This window comes from Salmo trutta, chromosome 5 (assembly GCF_901001165.1).
Source record: "Salmo trutta chromosome 5, fSalTru1.1, whole genome shotgun sequence".
Classification (NCBI taxonomy): Eukaryota; Metazoa; Chordata; class Actinopteri; order Salmoniformes; family Salmonidae; genus Salmo; species Salmo trutta.
In genome coordinates this window covers 28878574-28901314 of record NC_042961.1, presented here as the reverse complement: position 1 = coordinate 28901314, position 22741 = coordinate 28878574, and the positions used below count along the sequence as shown (strand labels likewise).

Sequence of the window (22741 nt, the reverse complement as noted above, 5' to 3'; positions counted from 1 at the left end):
GGCTAGCTCCTCTGAACAACAGTGTCCTGATGAGTGAGCACATTGTCTATGCCAGGCCAAATTGTGCCTCATTAGCTCATTGTTATGCAAATAAATGTCACTTTAAAACAGCTTAAACAAATGTAAATGCATCTACTTTGCTGTTATTCTCGCTGCACTTTTTGACGTGACTGTAACTTAGCCGTAGTTGGTTAGCTAGCAAGCAAGAGATAAGAACATTGCCAGCCAGTATGGCAATGGAACATTTAGAACGAACGACTGGGTCGCGTCCATAGATATAGAACAAAAAGACTGAACGACTGGGTTGCGTCTCTAGCAACTGAACCAATAGAACGATTGACCAGCCGGGCTTGGGTAGCAACCCTAGATTTGTGTCGGGACTATATCTTGTGAAAGGATGAAATAGTATGAATATATTAATCACAAAAAATATATATAAATATGGCAATATTATTATTTGAGTAACCCATTGTATTAAAGTTATAATGCCCTCGAAGCCGGTGTTTGGAGAATATATTGGCACTAACAACATGGGCCTAACAACACCAGTGCAAATATATCCTCCAAACACTGGCTTCGAGGGTATTATCACTTAAATAATACTAGCTAGCAATGCAGTTCCAACCTGCCTGGCTGCCCATCAAACCAACTAGCAATGGGCAGCTAGCTAACAAGATATTTCTAGTTCATAAAAGACATTCTTCAAATCGAAGGTGACAGCGTTTCAGTTTCAACGATGTCCTTGTATCTGAAGTGTGCGGGTATGTGAGTGTAACCCACCTGAGGTTCTCTCCCCCCTCTGACACCTCGTGGGTCAGTCCTTCCTGTAACCCTCCCACGTACTCCTTCAAATGGGACAGCTCTAGGATGCGCCAGATCTCCTCATCACTGAAGGTCTCAAACGGGTCCAGGTTCATACGCAGCGTCCCTGAGAACAGCACTGGGTCCTACACACACACACCGAATGGAGAAACAAATGTCATCATGTCAAAATATAATAAAGTTTATGCCATTTATAAGGGTGTGTGTCTGTGGGTGCGTGCGTGCGTGCGTGCATGTGTGTGTAAGCGTGCATACATGCATTTCTGTGTGTGTGTTACCTGTGGTATAATAGTGAGTCTGCTCCTGAGGTCATGTAGGCCTAGAGTAGCGATGTCTGTCCCATCGATCAAGATCCGTCCCTCTGCTGCCTCGATGATTCTAAACAGGCAGTTGGTCAGACTGGACTTCCCAGCACCTGTTCGACCCACTATACCGATCTGGACAAGATGGAGGACGTTCAGTAAGACTTTGAGTAATGCTTAATTCTTGTTGCAGATGGGTCGTGACCATAGAGATGTACTAAAGAACAAGTATTAAGCCAAGGTTGGTGGTTTACTGCCACCTGCAGTTATGTAACGTTTGCTTTAAAATTTGTGCCAGTCCTTATGATAAAACAGGCTTTGGACCAAGTGTGCCCTCTGTCCAACTCTGTAGCAGTGACTGATCGTGTCCCTGTGTAGGGTGGCAAGTAGCCTTGCAGTTAAGAGCATTGGGCCAGTAACAGAAAGTTCACTGGTTTGAATCGCCGAGCCAGGCAAGGTGGTAATATTTGCCGTTCTGCGTTTGAGCAAGGCAGTTAACCAACAACAACTGCTCCCCGGGCACCGATGCCAAGTGGCATATACCTTTGCTATGGCCTGCATAACCTATTTCCATAAATATGTTATAAACTAAAAACAGAATGCACAAGAACAATGAAGACAGAACTGAGTTTCACCAAAACAATGCAAAATGTCCGGTCAGAAAATATGTTTTTGTTTTTTCTCTCCAATGATCTGGGCCTATTTTTATACCGGACTGTCCGATGTCTAATTATTATTAATGCCTAATTTAAAAAGAAAAATATCAATTTGATATGAATATGACTTGACCTATTAAGCTACTCTATTCGTTTTCTGCATGCTGAATTTTTCCTGACGCACTATTTCATTATTAAAAAATTAATTAATCTAACAAAGTTCTAAGTTGTTTTTGAATCATCTAAAAACATAGTAGACCTAAGGTAATAATGATAGAGAGAACAAACAACAGGAAAATAGAAAAATAGAATTAGGAGTTTGAACAAACCTTACAATTGAGCAAAACTTAGGCTATTTTAAGAAACGGAAAGAAATCCCTCCACTCAAAGATGAGTGTCAACCAATTCATGTTTATGTCAATACAGAGCTAGGGTTTTGCCACGGGTTGGGTGGTACAAAAAACATTTGAGGGGGCCCCCCATATTATTTAGAAATGTAAAGTTAGGGCTAATAACTTCAAAAGTAGCTGGTTTCATGAATGCATTAATGTTTGAATGCTGTCAATCATCATTAAGTAGACTATACCTGTACCCAGATTATCGAGCGCACAGATTGACAAGGCAAAGTGCAACGAGCAGACAAGTCAGAACCGTGGAGAAATAATTAGGCCTAGGCTACACCTTGTTATTTAGAATAGTCGGACAGTAAACAAAATAACATCAATCATGCAAGATCAGTTGTCTACACCATAAGCAGCAAACACACCCACATCAATTCGATATCGCTTTCTGCAGTCAAGCACAACAAGGAACTGAATCCAATGTGCCTATTAGACTATAGTTTAATTTAATAATCTAATAAAGAATAAACTACTTTTGCTTTGATATGCAATTTAAAAACAAGTTACAGGGAAGAACAGTATAGTCAAAATCAAATGAAATGTTTTTTCTCACGCGCTTCGTAAACAACAGGTGTAGACTAACAGTGAAATGCTTTCTTACAAGCCCTGAACCAACAATTCAATTTTAAGAAAAATAAGTGTTGAGAAAGTATTTACAAAAATAAACTGAAGTAAAAAATAAATACATAAAATCAAATATAAAAATAAAGGAGGAAAATAGAGATATATAAATATATACACGGGGGTACCGGTACAGAGTCAATGTGCGGGGGCACAGGTTAGTCGAGGTAATTGAAGTAATATGTACATGCAGGTAGAGGTAAAGTGACTATGCATAGATAATAAACAGAGTGTAGAAGCAGAGTTAAAATGGGGTGGGGGGGGGCCAATGCAAATAGTCCGGGTAGCAATTTGATTAGCTGTTCAGGAGTCTTATGGCTTCGGGATAGAAGCTGTTAAGAAGTCTTTTGGACCTAGACTTGGCCCTCCGGTACCGCTTGCCATGCGGTAGCAGAGAGAACAGTCTATGACTAGGGTGGCTGGAGTCTTTGACAATTTTTAGGGCCTTCCTCTGACACTGCCTGGTATAGATGACCTGGATGGCAGGAAGCTTGGCCCCAGTGATGTACTGGGCCGTATGCACTACCATCTGTAGTGCCTTGCGGTCAGAGGCCAAGCAGTTGCCATACCAGGCGGTGATACAACCAATCAGGATGCTCTCGATGGTGCAGCTGTAGAACTTTTTGAGGATCTGAGGACCCATGTCAAATCTGTTCAGTCTCCTGAGCGGGAATCGTTGTCGTGTTGTCGTGCCCTCTTCACGACTGTCTTGGTGTGTTTGGACCATGATAGTTTTTTGATGATGTGGACACCAGCCTCAATGAGAATGGGGGCGTGCTCTGCCCTCCTTTTCCTGTAGTCCATAATCATTTGGCCATACAGTCATGGGTGAACAGGGAGTACAAGAGGGGACTGAGCACGTACCCCTGTGGGGCCCCCGTGTTGAGGAACAGTGTGGCAGATGTGATGTTACCTACCTTTACTAACTGGGAGCGGCCCGTCAGGAAGTCCAGGATCCAGATGCAGAGGGAGGTGTTTAGTTCCAGGGTCCTTAGCTTAGTGATGAGCTTTGAGGGCACTATGGTGTTGAACGTAGAGCTGTAGTCTATGAATAGCATTTTCACGTAGGTGTTCCTTTTGTCCAGGTGGGAAAGGGCATTGTGGAGTGCAATAGAGATTGCATCATCTGTGGATCTGTTGGGGCAGTATGCAAATTGGAGTGGGTCTAGGGTTTCTGGGATAATTGTGTTGATTTGAGCCATGACCAGCCTTTAAAAGCACTTCATGACTACAGATGTGAGTGCTACGGGTCAGTAGTAAATTTAGGCAGGTAATCCATCTTGCCCTGTGGCCTTGTGAATGTTGACCTGTTTAAAGGTCTTACTCACATCGGTTACAGAGAGCGTGATCACACAGACATCCGGAACAGCTTTACATTTACATTTATGTCATTAAGCAGACGCTCTTATCCAGAGCGACTTACAAATTGGTGCATTCACCTTATGATATCCAGTGGAACAACCACTTTACAATAGTACATGTATATCTTTTTTTTGGGGGGGGGGGTTAGAAGGATTACTTTATCCTATCCCAGGTATTTCTTGAAGAGGTGGGGTTTCAGGTGTCTCCGGAAGGTGGAGATTGACTCCGCTAGCCTGGTGTTGTGAGGGAGCTTGTTACACCATGCTTCAGTGTTGCTTGCTTCAAAGCGAGCATAGAAGTTATTTAGTTTGTCTGCTAGGCTCGTGTCACTGGGCAGCTTCCCTTTGTAGTCCGTAAAAGTTTGCAAGCACTGCCACATCTTACGAGCGTCGGAGCTGGTGTAGTACGATTCAATCTTAGTCCTATTTTGATGCTTTGCATGTTTGATGGTTCGTCGTAGAGGGCATAGCGGGATTTCTTATAAGTGTCCGGGTTAGAGTCCCGCTCCTTGAAAGCGGCAGTTCTACCCTTTAGCTCAGTGCAGATGTCCTCAGTTGAGCAAAACCTAGAGACTTCCTTAATATTAGATTGTGTGAAACAACTCGACGAAACACAATATATTAGTTTTTAAGTCCCGTTGGTAGGATAGTCTTGATCGGAGCTCATTTTATTATCCGATAATTGCACGTTGGCTAATAGAACTGATGGTAAAGCCGGATATCTCACTCGCCGTCGGATACTTGCAAGGCACCTTGACCGACGTCCCCGATATCTCTGTCTCTTCTTCATGCGAATGGCGGGGATTTTGGCCATGTCAGGTGTCTGAAGTAAATCCTTTGCGTCCGACTCGTTAGAGTCTCATAGCAAAGGGTCTGAATACTTATGTAAATAAGCTTTTTCTGTTTTTTATTTGTAAGCCATTTGCAAAAATGTAAAAAATATATATACACTGCTCAAAAAAATAAAGGGAACACTTAAACACAATTTAACTCCAAGTCAATCACACTTCTGTGAAATCATACTGTCCACTTAGGAAGCAACACTGATTGACAATACATTTCACATGCTGTTGTGCAAATGGAATAGACAACAGGTGGAAATTATAGGCAATAAGCCAGACACCCCCAATAAAGGAGTGGTTCAGCAGGTGGTGACCACAGACAACTTCTCAGTTCCTATGCTTCCTGGCTGATGTTTTGGTCACTTTTGAATGCTGGCATGAGATGGAGTCTACAACCCACACAAGTGGCTCAGGTAGTGCAGCTCATCCAGGATGGCACATCAATGCGAGCTGTGGCAAGAAGGTTTGCTGTGTCTGTCAGCGTAGTGTCCAGAGCATGGAGGCGCTACCAGGAGACAGGCCAGTACATCAGGAGACGTGGAGGAGGCCGTAGGAGGGCAACAACCCAGCAGCAGGACCGCTACCTCTGCCTTTATGCAAGGAGGAGCAGGAGAATCACTGCCAGAGCCCTGCAAAATGATCTCCAGCAGGCCACAAATGTGCATGTGTCTGCTCAAACGGTCAGAAACAGACTCCATGAGGGAGGTATGAGGGCCCGACGTCCACAGGTGGGGGTTGTGCTTACAGCCCAACACCGTGCAGGACGTTTGGCATTTGCCAGAGAACACCAAGATTGGCAAATTCGCCACTGGCGCCCTGTGCTCTTCACAGATGAAAGCAGGTTCACACTGAGCACGTGACAGACGTGACAGAGTCTGGAGACGCCGTGGAGAACGTTCTGCTGCCTGCAACATCCTCCAGCATGACCGGTTTGGCGGTGGGTCAGTCATGATGTGGGGTGGCATTTCTTTGGGGGGCCACACAGCCCTCCATGTGCTCGCCAGAGGTAGCCTGACTGCCATTAGGTACCGAGATGAGATCCTCAGACCCCTTGTGAGACCATATGCTGGTGCGATTGGCCCTGGGTTCCTCCTAATGCAAGACAATGCTAGACCTCATGTGGCTGGAGTGTGTCAGCAGTTCTTGCACGAGGAAGGCATTGATGCTATGGACTGGCCCGCCCATTCCCCAGACCTGAATCCAATTGAGCACATCTGGGACATCATGTCTCGCTCCATCCACCAACGCCACGTTGCACCACAGACTGTCCAGGAGTTGGCGGATGCTTTAGTCCAGGTCTGGGAGGAGATCTCTCAGGAGACCATCCGCCACCTCATCAGGAGCATGCCCAGGCGTTGTAGGGAGGTCATACAGGCACGTGGAGGCCACACACACTACTGAGCCTCATTTTAATTTTGAGTGTGACTCCAAATCCAGACCTCCATGGGTTGATAAATTGGATTTCCATTGATTATTTTTGTGTGATTTTGTTGTCAGCACATTCAACTATGCAAAGAAAAAAGTATTTAATAAGATTATTTCTTTCATTCAGATCTAGGATGTGTTGTTTAAGTGTTCCCTTTATTTTTTCGAGCAGTATATATTTTTTTCACTTTCTCGTTATGGGGTATTGTGTATAGATTGCTGAGTATTTTTTCTTAATTTAATCAATTTTAGAATAAGGCTGTAACTTAACAAAATGTGGAAAAAGTTTAGGGGTCTGAATACTTTCCGTATGCACTGTACACCCACCCACGCATGCACACACAAACACACTTTTTCAGTGTTCATAATGTCATGTGTTGCTCTTTCTTTCTCTCACAGCCAACTTTTCAAGTACAAACTTTCTTTCTCGTCCTTTCTCTCTTACTTTAACATACAAGAACACAAACACTGGCTGTTCTTAAATATAAACTGGGTGGTTCATGCCCAGAATGCGGATTGGCTGAAAGCCGTGGTATATCAGACCCAGTGGCGGTCGGTGCCGTTTAAGATGAGGGAGGATGATTGTTTTTAGCCTTGTTTTTTATTAAAGCATTTTGGATAACTGTCATTCATATTCCATTCACCCAGCTCAATGTAACATCGATAGGTTTGGCTACTACATGATACTAAATTCTCCCTATACCCATCATGAGGATGCTACAACCTAGGTTATGTATGAAAGTTTACAACGTACGCTAGGTACACAGGTGGAGAGGAATTTGAGTAATCAATGTGACAGACAGACACATTCAATACCACCTTGCACACTCTTGCCTGCATGTAGCTGATCTAGGGTGTAATCATTATTCCAACAATTGCAAACAATAGTTTATATTGGACAAATTCAGGTATGTTTCTCCTTGTTTCGTTACATTTACTTCCGTTTAAAAAATGTTCTTCAACAGAATCAGTGGAAGGAATGCACCCCCTCACACGCAAACAGAGTTCACTTTCATAGCAGCCGCATACATACGGAATTAGACCTTTGATTGTTGTATAATTTCTTCTCGCATCTACTCTCTCTTTCTCACACCTTTATAGTTAACATAGCTACTAAAACTAACACGTTAGTAAACCCGCTACAATTATGTAGTACAGTGTACAGTCAGCAAGGAGTTTAGCAGTTACACCGACGTGCCCCTGTGGCAATAAATTAATAAAACCAAAAGCTTATCTTGACTTGGAAGAGTTCCAGTGTTGGAGTGCTATTGAGGCTACTGTAGACTATTGCAAAACAATGTGTTTTAATCAATTATTTGGTTACATGATAATGTTTTTAGTTAGTATGTTTTTTTTCTCACTATTTAAATGTTTCTGAAATTGGTCCCCCATTCCTCCACTGATCACACCGTATACCACAGGTATTTTTACTCTTAATTACGTTGGTAACCAGTTTATAAAAGCAATAAAGCACCTCGGGGGTTTGTGGTATACTGTATGGCCAATACACAATGGCTTAGGGTTGTATTCAGCCACTCCGCGTCGCATCCTGCATAAGAACAGCCCGTATATTGGCCATATTCCACACCCCTTCGGGCCTTATTGCTTAAGTATATTCTGGACTCAATCTAGAATTTCAGAGTTCTCAAGTTGACCCTAATTCGCTGTGCTGTGTTGACCCTGAATCAATGTTGTGACAGCAGTACGGTGCTCTCTCTCTTGCTTGCGTTCTCCTAGATATAGCATGCACATATAGTACAGTAAAAAACTACCGTTCAAAAGTTTGGGGCCACTGAGAAATGTCCTTGTTTTTGAAAGAAAAGCACATTTTTTGTCCATTAAAATAACATCAAATTGATCAGAAATACGGTGTAGACATAATGTTGTAAATGACTATTGTAGCTGGAAACGGCAGATTGTTTATGGAATATCTACATAGGCGTACACAGGCCCATTATCAACAACCATCACTCCTGTGTTCCAATGGCACGTTGGGTTAGCTAATCCAAGTTTATCATTTCAAAAGGCTAATTGATCATTAGAAAACCCTTTTGCAATTATGTTAGCACAGCTGAAATCTATTGTTCTGATTAAAGAAGCAATAAAACGGTCTTTCTTTAGACTAGTTGAGTATCTGGAGCGTCTTTGTGGGTTTGATTACAGACTCAAAATGTCCAGAAACAAAGACCTTTCTTCTGAAACTTGTCAGTCTATTCTTGTTCTGAGAAATTAAGGCTATTCCATGCTAGAAATTGCCAAGAAACTGAAGATCTCATACAACGCTGTGTACTACTCCCTTCACAGAACAGCGCAAACTGTCTCTAACCAGAATAGAAAGAGGAGTGGGAGGCCCCGGTGCACAACTGAACAAGAGGACAAATACATTAGAGTGTCTAGTTTGAGAAACAGATGCCTCACAAGTCCTCAACTTGCAGCTTCAAAGAAAAAGCCATATCTCAGACAAGCCAATAAAAAGAAAAGATTAAGATGGGCAAAAGAACAGACAGGAACTCTGCCTAGAAGGCCAGCATCCCGGGGTCGCCCAAACTTTTGAACGGTAGTCTATATAAGTATTCACCCCCCCCCCCCCCCCCCCCCCCCTGGACGTTAATTGTTCTACAAATTGGAAATTAAATTGATTTAAATGATTTTTTTTGTCACTGATATACACAAAAAGCTTTGCAATGTCCTTCCTGTCCTGTCAGTTAGGAAGAACAACTGTATCTTTGTTGTGTTTCGGTGGTTTGATCTGCAGCCTAATTATTAATTTGACAGTGCTTAAAGGGATATTCAGTGTCTGATTTGTTATTTTGACCCATCTACCAATTGCTGCCCTTCTTTATGAGGCATTATGTCATACAGAGTGAGACCATTTAACCATTTAACATTTTTTTAAGCCAATTTTTACTCCTGAACTAATTTAGGCTTGCCATAACAAAGGGGGTGAATAATATATTTTAGTTGTTTATTTTGTATTACTTTGCAAACATTTATAACATTATTATTTTCACTTAGATATTATAGATAATATTTTGTAGATCAATGACAAAAACAACAATTAAATCCATTTCAATACCACTTTGTAACACAACAAAATGTGAAAAAGTCCTGGGGGGTGAATACTTATTATAGGTCTCATTAGTTTTCTTTGCACGTAGACTGTTATTTACATTGTTTCTTTGTCGACATGGTATGTGAAATATGATACCAGACAGCGAGGTCAAAATTATTGACAACCTTGATAAAGATTAGCAATAATGACTGTTTGAACCCTACCTATTTGAGGAAAATGTATACTATTTGTTAAACAAAATCTCTTTCTCTGAGCAATTGTATTAGTATAAAAATAATATAATAATTTACAAAAAATGTGCATACAATATAGCTCTGTATTTGAATTATTAATTTTATACAGTCATTTTTGCTAAACTTTATCAAGGGTGTAAATCATTTCGGACCCCACTGTATGTGTAGTGTCTGACGCTGGTCTCTCTCACCCACCTTCTCTGTGCTGTCGATGTCGCAGGTGATCCCATGCAGCACCAAGTCCAGTTCAGGTCGGTAGCGGACCTTGAAGTTTTCGAACCTCAGCCTCCCAGCCTCAGGCCACTTCTCTGGCGGTCGTATCTCTGACACCCAGTCCGCCTGTTCAAACACACATACACGTTTTATATACAACTCCACCTAACAAAAACACACACCCGTAGCACACACACGTTTACCAAAACTAGCTTAAGAAAGCTGTCACACGGAAATGGATCAGCACACGCTTGTTCTAAAACATTGTGTCTTGAAGCATTGGGCTAAAGCCTGAAGTGATGTGCAGCTCGTAACTAGACCTCGTTTCAAAGGCATCAGTAAGCAGTCTTATTTTCTGGGTCCTGTGTGGCTCAGTTGATAGAACATGACACTTGCAATGCCAGGGTTGTGGGTTTGATTCCCACGGGGACCAGTACAAATACAAATGTGTGAACTCACTACTGTCAATCGCTCTGGATAAGAGCATCTGATAAATGACGAAAATGTGAAGTTGCATGCAGAGTAATCACAAATGTACATTGTTTGAAGCACACTTTTATAAGTCTCAGTCACAAATGACAGCTCGAATAACAAGACCCCTATGATGAACAATAGGTTTGTAGAATCATGATTTATTTCAGGTTTTTAGTTCATCGTTCGCTGGTAGGGGATCCTACGTGCCCTGGGCATTGCTGACTCAAATGAACGAATTAGTCGTTCTATTGACTGAGCGAGTTAAAAAGATCAGAGTCAGTAAAAAGAGCCAAGCTTCCCATCACTAAAAGACAGTTTATGGTCCAAGTTGATGACACAGTGTTTCTATACTGTAAGTCACAGAACAGACATGTTTTCACTGTCTATTTAACATCAGACTGTTCACAAGCAGTACATTTTCAAATTCAACATATTCTACACTCAGCTCAAACAAGGTCTCATTCTATACCTGCAAAGCCTTGTCAGGAAATGCTTCCCACTGGGAACACTATGTAATTTCAACATGGATAACTGGGTAATATTTGGTTGAGACATTGGTCAATGAGCTCGTAAGCTGCTCCAACTACGCAAAGATTCCCGTAGTGTGGCAGAGTATAAGGTGGATTTTTGCACATTGGCGGCTGAGAGTGCCTGGAACCCGGAAGCCCTGTTCAACGCATTCTTTCACAGATTATCGGAGGTGATTATAGATGAGCTCGTAGCCCACCAGCTGCCGTTGGACCTCGACTTCCTCATAGCCTTGACCATTCGGACCAATGGGCGGCAATGGCAACGTAAGAGGGAGTCTGTTCCCTTTCGCCGACGCTTGTCCTCGATGTACACCTTGCCTCCGAGAAATCCCCGAAGCCCACATTTCTGAGTGGATCCGATGATGTCGCCCGAGTTCTCTCGGAGGTCACAAGGGCTGTCGAGTCGTCTCCTCCGGAGACCATGCAACTGAGCAGGGCTAGATTGTCTCCTGCTAAGCGCTTACGCAGATTTAACACACAGAGCTGTCTGTATTGTGGACCTACGGGACATTCTTTATCTACCTGCCCATTAAAGAACCAGGCTCATCAAGTAGGTACTAGTATGCTGATGAGCAGTACGGGGAGTTTCCCATCTTCCATTCCTCGTACCCCTCTCCATGCTACCCTGTTGTTGGGTGACCGGTCCAAATCTCTTCGGGTGCTCATAGACTCTGGGGCCGACGAGAGCCTTATGGACGCTACCATGTTGTCGGAGCTAGGAATCCCTACACAACCCCTCTCCATTCCCATGAATGTCAGAGCATTGGATGGGTGCTCTATTGGCAGAGTTACCCACACTACGTGTCCCATTAACCTGAGAGTGTCGGGTAATCACAGCGAGTCTATGCAGTTCCTGCCCATCGGATCCCCTCATGCACCTGTGGTTTTCCTGGCTCCAGAGGCATAATCCGCTAAACGACTGGGTTACTGGTTCTATCCATGCGCATTGCCTGAAGTCGGCGCTGCCTGCCCCAGGACGTCTTCCTGTAGGCTTGGGAAAGGCCCCGGACCTCTCTGCCATTCCCGCGGAGTACCAGGACCTCCGGGAGGTTTTCAGCAAGGCCAGTGCCAGCTCGCTTCCTCCGCATCGGCCCTATGACTGCGCCATTGACCTTCTACCGGGTACTTCACCGCCTCGGGGGCAGCTTTATTCCCTGTCAAGGCCAGAGACCAAGGCGATGGAGGCGCATATTGAGGACTCCCTGGGACATCTGCAGGGGGTATCCGTCCTGCCTCCCCCACCAGCGCAGGGTTCTTCTTTGTGGAGGACAAAACCCTGCATCCGTGTATCGACTACAGGGGCCTGAATGACATCACAGTTAAAAAACGTTAACCGCTTCCACTCATCACCTCGGCTTTCGAGGCTATCTAGAGGGCTACCATCTTCTCCAAGTTGGCCCTCCACCTACCATCTGGTACGGATTCGGGAAGGGGATGAGTGGAAGTCCGCCTTTAACACGGCTAGCGGGCACTACGAATACCTGGTGATGCCATTCGGACTGACCAACGCTCCTGCTGTGTTCAAGGCCCTAGTAAACAACGTTCTCCAGGACATGTTGAACAGGTCCGTATTCGTCTACCTTGATGACATCCTCGTGTTTTCCCATTCGGCTCAAGAACATGTCCTCCATGTCAGACAAGTCCTCCGGCATCTTCTGGAGAACCAGCTGTTCGTCAAAGCGAAAAAATGCAAATTCCATCACTCCATCTCCTTCCTTGGGTACATCATAGCTGCAGGCAACATACAGATGGATCCTGAAAAAGTGAGAGCGGTGGTGGATTGGCCGCAATCCACCTCCAGAGTGTAGCTGTAACGCTTCCTTGGGTTCGCCAATTTCTACCACCGGTTCATCCGGGGCTACAGCTCCCAGGCTTCCCCCCTGTCAGGGCTCACTTCTCCCAAGGTCCCACTTACATGGTCTCCAGCTGCATACCAGGCATTCTTGGACCTCAAGCACCAATTCCTAATCCATCCAGACCTGTCCTGGCAGTTCCTGGTGGAGGTCGATGCATCGGATGTCGGAGTGGGGACTGTCCTGTCCCAGCATTCGGCCCAAGACCTAACGCTGCATCCCTGCGCTTTCCTCTGCCATCGTCTCAACCCCACGGAAAGGAATTACGACGTGGGTAACTGGGAACTACTTGCGGTAAAGATGGCATTGGTGGAGTGGAGGCACTGGTTAGAGGGGGTGGAACACCCATTCATAGTATGGACAGATCACAATAACCTGGAATATCAACGCACCGACAAGCGCCTCAACTCCAGGCAAGCTCAATGGGTCGTGCTGTTCACCCGATTCAACTTCACCATCTCCTACCGCCCGGAGTCCAAGAATGTGAAGCCGGACGCACTGTCATGCCACTTCTACGCCATGGCCTCTGGTTGGGGTATGTATGTACGGTTACTGTGGGGATGATGTCATCGATGCACTTATTGATGAAGCCAGTGACTGATGTGGTGTACTCCTCAATGCCATCGGAAGAATCCTGGAACATATTCCAGTCTGTGCTAGCAAAACAGTCCTGTAGCTTAGCATCTGCTTCATCTGACCACTTTCTTACTGATAGAATCCCTGGTGTTTCCTGTTTAAGTTTTTGCTTGTAAGCAGGAATCAGGAGGATAGAATTATGGTCAGATTTGCCAAATGGAGGGTGAGGGAGAGCGTTGTACATGTCTCTGTGTGTGGAGTAAAGGTGGTCTAGAGTTTCTTTCCCCCTCTGGTTGCATATTTAACATGCTGGTAAAAATGAGGTAAAACAGATTTGACTTTTCCTGCATTAAAGTCCCCGGCCACTAGGAGCGCCACCTCGGTGAGTGTTTTCCTATATACAGCTCATTGAGTGCGGTCTTAGTTCCAGCATCGGTTTGTGATGTAGACAGCTATGAAAAATACAGATAAACTCTTGGTAAATGGTGTGGTCTACAGCTTATCATGAGATACTCTACCTCAGGCGACAAAACCTCGAGACGTCCTTAGATTTCATGCACCAGCTGTTTGCAAATATACATAGACCGCCACCCCTTGTCTTACCAGAAGCCGCTGTTCTATCCAGCCGAAAAAGCTTAAAACCCGCCAGCTGTATGTTAATAATGTTGTCATTCAGCCATGACTCGGTGAAACATAAGATATTACAGTTTTTAAATGTCCCATTGGTAGGATATACGTGATCGTAGTTTGTCTATTTTATTATCGATTGATTGAACGTTGGCTAATAGGACCGATGGTAAAGGTAGAATACCCTCTCGGTGACGGATCCTAACAAGGCACCCGGATCTTCGTCCACAATACCTCCGTCTCTTTCTCCTTCGAATTACGGGGATGAGGGCCTTTGTCAGGTGTCTGAAGTAAATCCTTCATGTCTGACTCGTTGAAGAAAAAGTACTACTCCAGTATGGGGTGAGTAATTGCTGTCCTGAAATCTAGAAGCTCTTTTCGGTCATAAGACATGCTGGCAGAAACATTATGTACAAAATAACTTACAAATAACGCAAAAAAACATACACAATAGCACAATTGGTTACAGGATCGTAAAACGGCAGTTTTAAAACTAAAGTAAAACTAAAGTTTTATACCTGTGTTCTCGGTTTGCCAGTTCGTTTTGTTCATCAAGCCTATCAAAGTTTTTCCCCTTGCTCCTGTCTGTTTCTAGATCCTGTTTTCTAGTTTTCCCAGTTGACCCCCTGACCCTGCCTGCCGTTCTGTACCTTGTCACATCACACTGGATTATTGACCTCTGCCTGCCTTGACCCTGAGACTGCCTGCCGTTCTGTAGCTTTTGGACTCTTATCTGGATTATCGACCTCTGCCTGCCCTTGACCTGTCATTTTGCCTGCCCTCTGTTCTAGTAACAAACTTTTGTTACTTTGACACTGTCTGGGTCTTCCCTAAAACGTGATACCATAAGTGTTAATACTGTGTTAGTTGACAAGTTGAATCAGGTGTGCTAGCTCTGGAATAGATGGAACGGCTGGGGGTCCATGAGGAGAATCACTAATTTAGTCAATCTACTTAGTCCTTAATTTACCCAAGGCCTTATGAGACACTAACGATACACCAACACTGGCTGTAGTCATGTTCAACATGTAATGGCATAACACAACAGATTAGATAAACTGACACTCTCATTCATGGTTGCACAAAAAGAGCTGTGAGCAAACCATGCCCCAAAATATTGTAATGAGCTGCTGCCCCTAAATTTGAATTATCCCTAAAAGAGGAAAGAACCATTTTCTTAAAGCTGCAATATGTAACTTTTTGGGCAAACGGACCAAATTCACATAGAAATGTGAGTTTTAATGTATACAGTTGAAGTCGGAAGTTTACATACACCTTAGCCAAATACATTTAAACTCAGTTTTTCACAATTCCAGACATTTAATCCTAATAAAAATTCCCTGTCTTAGCTCAGTTAGGATCACCACTTTATTTAAAAAATGTGAAATGTCAGAATAATAGTAGAGAGAATGATTTATTTCAGTTTTTATATCTTTCATCACATTCCCAGTGGGTCAAATATTTACATACACTCAATTAGTATTTGGTAGCATTGCCTTTAAATTGTTTAACATGGGTCAAACGTTTTGGGTAGCCTTCCACAAGCTTCCCACAATAAGTTTGGGGAATTTTGGCCCATTCCTCCTGACAGAGCTGGTGTAACAGAGTCAGGTTTGTAGGCCTCCTTGCTCACACACGCTTTTTCAGTTCTGCCCACAAATTTTCTATAAGATTGAGGTCAGGGCTTTGTGATGGCCACTCCAATACCTTGACTTTGTTGTCCTTAAGCCATTTTGCCACAACTTTGGAAGTATGCTTGGGGTCATCATTCATTTGGAAGACCGATTTGCTACCAAGCTTTAACTTCCTGACTGATGTCTTGAGATGTTGCTTCAATATATCCACATAATTTTCCTACCGCATGATGCCATCTATTTTGTGAAGTGCACCAGTCCCTCCTGCAGCATAGCACCCCCACAACATAATGCTGCCACCCGCGTGCTTCACGGTTGGGATGGTGTTCTTCGGCTTGCAACCCTCCCCCTTTTTACTCCAAACATAACAATGGTTATTATGGCCAAACAGTTCTATTTTTGTTTCATCAGACCAGAGGGCATTTCTCCAAAAAGTACAATCTTTGTCCCCATGTGCAGTTACAAACCGTAGTCAGACTTTTTTTATGGCGGTTTTGGAGCAGTGGCTTCTTCCTTGCTGAGCGGCCTTTCAGGTTATGTCGATATATGACTCATTTTACTGTGGATATAGATACTTTTGTACCTGTTTCCTCCAGCATCTTCACAAGGTCCTTTGCTGTTGTTCTGGGATTGATTTGCACTTTTTGCACCAAAGTACATTCATCTCTAGGAGACAGAACGCATCTCCTTCCTGAGCAGTATGGCGGCTGCGTGGTCCCATGGTGTTTATACTTGCGTACTATTGTTTGTACAGATGAACGTGGTACCTTCAGGCATTTGGAAATTGCTCCGAAAGATGAACCAGACTTGTGGAGGTCTACAATTTTTTTTTTCTGAGATCTTGGCTGATTTCTTTTGATTTTCCAATGATGTCAAGCAAAGAGGCACTGGGTTTGAAGGTGGGCCTTGAAATACATCCACAGGGACACCTCCAATTGACTCAAATGATGTCAATTAGCCTTTCAGAAGCTTCTAAAGACATGACATCATTTTCTGGAATTTTCCAAGCTGTTTAAAGGCACAGTCAACTTAGTGTATGCAAACTTCTGACCCACTGGAATTGTGATACAGTGAATTATAAGTGAAATAATCTGTCTGTAAACAATTGTTGGAAAAATGACTTGTGTCATGCACAAAGTAGATGTTCTAACCTATTTGCCAAAACTATCGTTTGTTAACAAGACATGTGGAGTGGTTGAACATTTATTTTTAATGACTCCAACCTAAGTGTGTGTAAACTTCCGACTTCAACTGTATCTGTCATTCTCATTGAACACACAGACCTCATTCTCCATCTCTGTGTACTCGCTGACTCTCTCCACAGCTACGATGTTGGTCTCCAGTTCTGATGTCATCCTCACCAGCCAGTTCAGGGTCTGGGTCACCTACATATCAGGGGTTAGGGTCATTACCATCAAATCATCATCACTTTATTATCATTCCATCATCCATAAAATCCATTAAGTGCTTTTAACAAATACTCATTTGTCAGGGAGTACTCAACAGTAATCCAGGCCTTAACCCTGATTCATCTCCTTACATAATAATACATTAGTATTTTTCATCACAAGATAATCTCAAAGTGCAAACAAAATAAAGTAATAATAATATTATATTCAGTATGTATGATCATTAAAGTACCACTGGGGCCTTCAGTTTAACAGAACTGAATCAGAGTTCAGGTTGGTTAGATGTTTATACAATGGCACTTACATTTGAGAGCATCTACTCTTGACATTTACAGTATGCTATATGTGACTTCTGCTGTCAGAATATGATGATCGCATATAAAAGACAGGTCTAGATGCACACCTCACATTGGCTGCGTTTACACAGGAAGCCCAATTCTGATATTTTTCCACAATATTTGTTTTAAATAACTGGGCAAAAGATCAGAATTGAGCTGCATGTGTAAACGCAGCCAGAGTGTTGTGAAGGGTCATAGCACTAACAGGACACCTAATTGCTCCCAATTACCCCAGGCCACACCTGTTTTCTACTCCCTAGTCACCTCTTCTCTACTGTCACCCCTCTCAGTTCCCTTTATAAGCAGAATATACAGTATATGTTAAGCCCATATTTCCCCCATAGCCACCTGGCAGTACATTGCCATGAATGCACCGTTTCTGTTTCTGTTTAATGTTTCCGTTTTGTATCTCATCCAACCTCCCTCCCTACCACACTACCGGCCCTCTGTGTTCATGTTCAACTCTAAACCTGGATTCCTGATCTCCATCTCCTTATTCTGACCGATACCATGGTGGCAGCTCAAACCCTAAACCAGTTAGTCCTTTGAAATACCTCACAGTCCTTCCTTCATTTTACTGAGATTTGACCATTGAAAGCACAACTCAACCATCCTCAACAAAGCACTTCTCTCTCCGGTATAGTACAGTGAATTGAGAGATAAATAATCGGTTCCCCAAGGTCATATTCAGTAGGCACAACACAGAAGAATACTGTGTGTGTGTGTGTGTGTGTGTGTGTGTGTGTGTGTGTGTGTGTGTGTGTGTGTGTGTGTGTGTGTGTGTGTGTGTGTGTGTGTGTGTGCGCGTGTGTGTGCACTCACGTTGAGGGCATAAGAGATGGAGAGGCCGACCAGGCCACTGTCCAGAGAGTCCCGGGCAATGACAGCAAGCAGAGCTGAGAAAAACACTACCAGGTTACCAAGGAACTCTAGACGGATGGCCAGCCACCTGCAGGACAGAAAGACAGGCATTACAGACAGACGGACGATGAAGGCAGGCAGACAAACACAGCACAGCTGGCCCTTAGATGTACACAGAGAGCTAACATTAATAATATGCATGTCAGTCTCTCCTGGCTCAAAGTGGAGGAGAGATTGACTTCATCACTACTTGTATTTGTGAGAGGTATTGACATGTTGAATGCACCAAGCTGTCTGTTTGAACTACTGGCACACAGCTCAGACACCCATGCATACCCCACAAGATATGCCACCAAGATATGCCAGGTCTCTTCACAGTCCCCAAGTCCAGAACAGACTATGGGAGGCGCACAATACTACAAAAGAGCCATGACTACATGGAACTCTATTCCACAACTCATGCAAGCAGTAAAATTTGATAAAGAAAAATAAACATACACCTTATGGAACAGCGGGGACTGTGAAGCAACACAAACATAGGCACAGACACATGCATACAAACACACAATAACGTACGCACAATACACACACGTACGCATGGACTTTGTGTTGTAGATATGTGGTAGTAGAGTAAGGGTCTGAAGGCACACAATGTGTTGAGAAATCTGTTGTGAATGTATTGTAATGTTTTTAAAATTGTATAACTGCCTTAATTTTGCTGGAGCCCAGGCAGAGTAGCTACTGCCTTGGCAGCGGCTAATGGGGATCCATAATAAATACAAATACAAATTGTAATGGCTGGAACGGAATAAATTGAATGGTATCGAACACGTCAAACACATGGTTTCCATGTGGTTGATACTATTCCATTCACTCCATTCCAGCCATTATTATGAGCTGTCCTCCCCTCAGCAACGTCCTGTGAGACAGAGACAAGACTGACAAGACTGACAAGACAGACAGACATTTAGTCAAACATCAGACATCACAGATTCACCGTAACATTTCAGACAGAATGGAACTGCATATTATACAGTGCTGTTTTGACATGAACAAAACTGAATGTGTTCCTGACCTGTTCGAGACTATCCACGGGTAGACTGACTTGAGGTTTTCATCAATTACTTTCTCGTTGTGTTTGAGGAAGCGGTCCTGGTGTCCATAGGCCCGGATGACTGACAGACCAGACACTGTCTCTCCAAAGTGAGAGTAGATGGGAGACCGAGACACAGAGTCCAGACGACGCAGCTGCCGGGAGCTTGCCACGTAGAAACGCTGAGGGGAGAGAGCGGATGGAGGAATGAAGGAGAGAGAGAATAAATTATTCACAAATCATATACTGAAGTGGCACTGACCACGTTTAGATGCACACCAATATCCCGTTATTATTCGGGATACTCAAGTATTCTGTTTTTGTGTTGACGCATATAAACATCATATCCCGTTTACAAAAACCCAAATAAGCTCCTATCCCTGTTTTGAGAGACCCAAATAAGATCCCTGGGATATGCTGATCTTAGACGGACACTGCGGCACGTGAACGTCTTATCCCGCTTAACGTAGTTTTGTCACGTTCTGACCATAGAAAGCTGTTATTTTCTATGGTAGAGTAGGTCAGGGCGTGACAGGTTTTTTTTCTAGTTTAGATTTTCTATGTTGTTATTTTCTAGTTTTTGTATTTCTATATTGTTGTTTTTTGGGATGATCTCCAATTAGAGGCAGCTGGTCATCGTTGTCCCTAATCGGAGATCATACATATGTTGTATTTCCCACCTGGGTTCGTGGGAGATTGTTTTTGAGTTAGTGTATGTTTCACCTCTTCGTCACGCTTTGTTGTTTTTGTTCTTTAGTTTATTTGTATGTATTGCATAGTTTCACAGTTTAATAAAGAAAATGCGGAACGATACACACGCTGCGCTTTGGTCCGCTCCTTCATCATACGACAACCGTGACAAGTTTTTTCGGTTTGCGCAGGCTCAGTTTTGCATAATATCACCTTTGAAGTTCGGATGGGAACAGTAATAGTTGGAATAGTAACTGAAGTCTGAACACTGACTGTAGGCCTCACATGTAGCCTATTACAGTATTAACTCCTACAGAATTAAGTGTTTCTTGGCATAAAATTATAGACCGAATGTTAATTTTGTCTCGGGAACAGGAGTGGAGGAATATAATTTCTTTCATCTTGAGAAAATGTGAGCGAATGTACATGTAGGTTCCGTGTTATGTAGACTAAAAGTTCTCAAAAATTCAGCAACATAAAAGTGGACAGTATTTAACTTTCAACCACATAAAATATGCATCCAAGACGAACTGAAATACTATCAGAAAGATGTATCGTTTTCAAAGCTTTTCATTTCCTTAAAACCGGTCAACAAACTGTGGAATTTCGAAATTATTCACAGAAATCTCCCTGGTTTACCGATGTCAACTAGATTGTTGATGATGCATTCATTCTATCATTCATGACATTCTTTAGAGCAAGGCTTTATTTAAGCATTAAGACACGAGAGGCCATGTGTTATGACATTTTTATCATGGGTGTGACGTGGTCATAGCCACGATGCGAAGCCGAGTGGTGTAGACCACCACAGCCATGATACAAATTTCATAACACATGGACTCGAGTGCATTATTCTTGTTTTATTTCTTTCATATACTCTTCTTATTGGCACCATTCTTCAAATGTTAGTGGATAAAACAAGTCAAAAGTAACTTTAAAATCATACGTGACGAGTTACAGGTGCTAATGCTAGTAGTTGTAGAAGTATGAGTGGTAGTGCATTGCTAGCTAACGACGTAAACTATGCCACTTTATATGAACGTGGCCGTGTGTCTGTTGTCTCATATACTGTGTAATGGGCAGGTGAGGCTTTAACAATGGGAATTCCAAACCACCTGTTGCATAATTAGTATTCTAGAGCATCAAGCAATGACAGAAGAGAAGCTCCATGTATCTAATTATAGACAGGTTGACTAACATATAGCCTATTATAGGCAGACAAATACTATATCTAAATGAGACTTAAAAACCCCATGTCAAAAAAGTCATTACTCTGTCCCTGGGCAAATTAGGAATATTCTGTTTATTTGTGGATATAGGGATACTCGTAAGCGGGATATCAAAGGTGCATATAAACATCTTACACTGAATAAGACTAACAGGGATATGAGCTATTATGCAGAATACCGTGCGCATCTTTTTCTGCCCCCCCTCTCTTTTTGTTCCTCTCCCTCCGACTCTCTCCCCCATTCCTCGCAGTCCAAATGATGTACTGTATATAAACCCTAATCATACAGTGTGATTTTCTGGATTTTTGTTTTAGATTCCGTCTCTCACAGTTGAAGTGTACCTATGATAAAAATGGCAGTGGCTTCAAAACAGCGCCCCCCTTTCAGTCATCTAGGGTTTATATACATCATTGCTCAGTCCCTTTCCCTCCCTCTCTCCTCCTACCCCACCCATCCACACACTCCTTTTTTCTCTCTCTTTCTCTCGCTACCTGAACGAAGTAGTAGACCACAGCCAGAGGGATGATGATGGCGGTGAAAATGGGTGTGGCCAGGCAGATGACAAAGAGCGTTCCAAGCACACCCAGGAAACACATGATCCACGAACGAAATGATTGGGGGATGGCCTCGTCCACTGTGAATATGTCCTACAACAGGAAACAGGATGTGACATCAAATGATAATTGGCATCAACAACCAGGATAAAGCGAACGCAGGGGTAATGTAATATTCAAATATGCCAGGGCTACGTTCATTAGGGCACGCAACAGAAAGCGTTTTAAAACGTTTTGCAAAAGAAAACATTTGTGACCGAAGTCCAGATAGTCCCTTTGTGTTTCAGTCTGTTTTTTTGCTCATTTGGTGCCTAATGAACACAGCACAGTAGCAGGTTTGTCCCCTATACCTTGGCAAAGCGGTTGACAACCCTGCCGGATGGCGTAGTGTCAAAGAACATCATGGGAACACGTAGAATGTTGTTGAGCAGCCGGGAGTGGAGGATACGAGACGCATTAATAGAGCCGTTAGCCAGGAGCAGGGTGCCCATGAATACAAATAAACCTGTTGTGAGGAGAGGAGACCATTGTAATAAAACAGGTGTGTGTGTCTACCAAAAAGCACATTTCCATTTCTACAAATGGACAACACAGTATTATTCTTCTCTCACTCTCACCTACTTCATAAGGTGTCTTTAACATGGTCAATGAAGCAACTTTTCTCTCTCTCTCTCTTCTTCTCCTCTTACCTTGAGCCACGCCTAACGCACCGAATACACCAATCCGAGTGTCCCTCTTCCAGTTGGGGTAGGTCTTATTGTAGTAATCCTCCGCGTCATTGGTCCAGTCACTCAGCCACAGGTTCTGACCAATGAAAGCAACGTTCTGGATGAAGTACACCAGGAAGAACATGGTGGAGTAGCCCCAGCCCATTGCACGTAGGTACTGGAGATACACCGAGAACTTCACCTGGAGAGAGAAAAA

General features: G+C 43.3%; 1 protein-coding gene across 1 annotated transcript in view; it reads right to left on the bottom strand.

Moving 5' to 3' along the window:
• The window catches only part of abcc2 (ATP binding cassette subfamily C member 2), a 63848-nt gene that overhangs the window by 5506 nt on the left and 35601 nt on the right, over window positions 1-22741 (bottom strand). The window contains exons 22-30 of the mRNA XM_029753286.1: window positions 22507-22726; window positions 22168-22322; window positions 21755-21910; window positions 19327-19526; window positions 18213-18339; window positions 16927-17028; window positions 9932-10075; window positions 1101-1259; window positions 781-947 (exon numbers count right to left, since the gene is read on the bottom strand). Coding sequence (XP_029609146.1) covers window positions 781-947; window positions 1101-1259; window positions 9932-10075; window positions 16927-17028; window positions 18213-18339; window positions 19327-19526; window positions 21755-21910; window positions 22168-22322; window positions 22507-22726 — 1430 coding nt within the window. The remainder of the gene's footprint in view (window positions 1-780; window positions 948-1100; window positions 1260-9931; window positions 10076-16926; window positions 17029-18212; window positions 18340-19326; window positions 19527-21754; window positions 21911-22167; window positions 22323-22506; window positions 22727-22741) is intronic.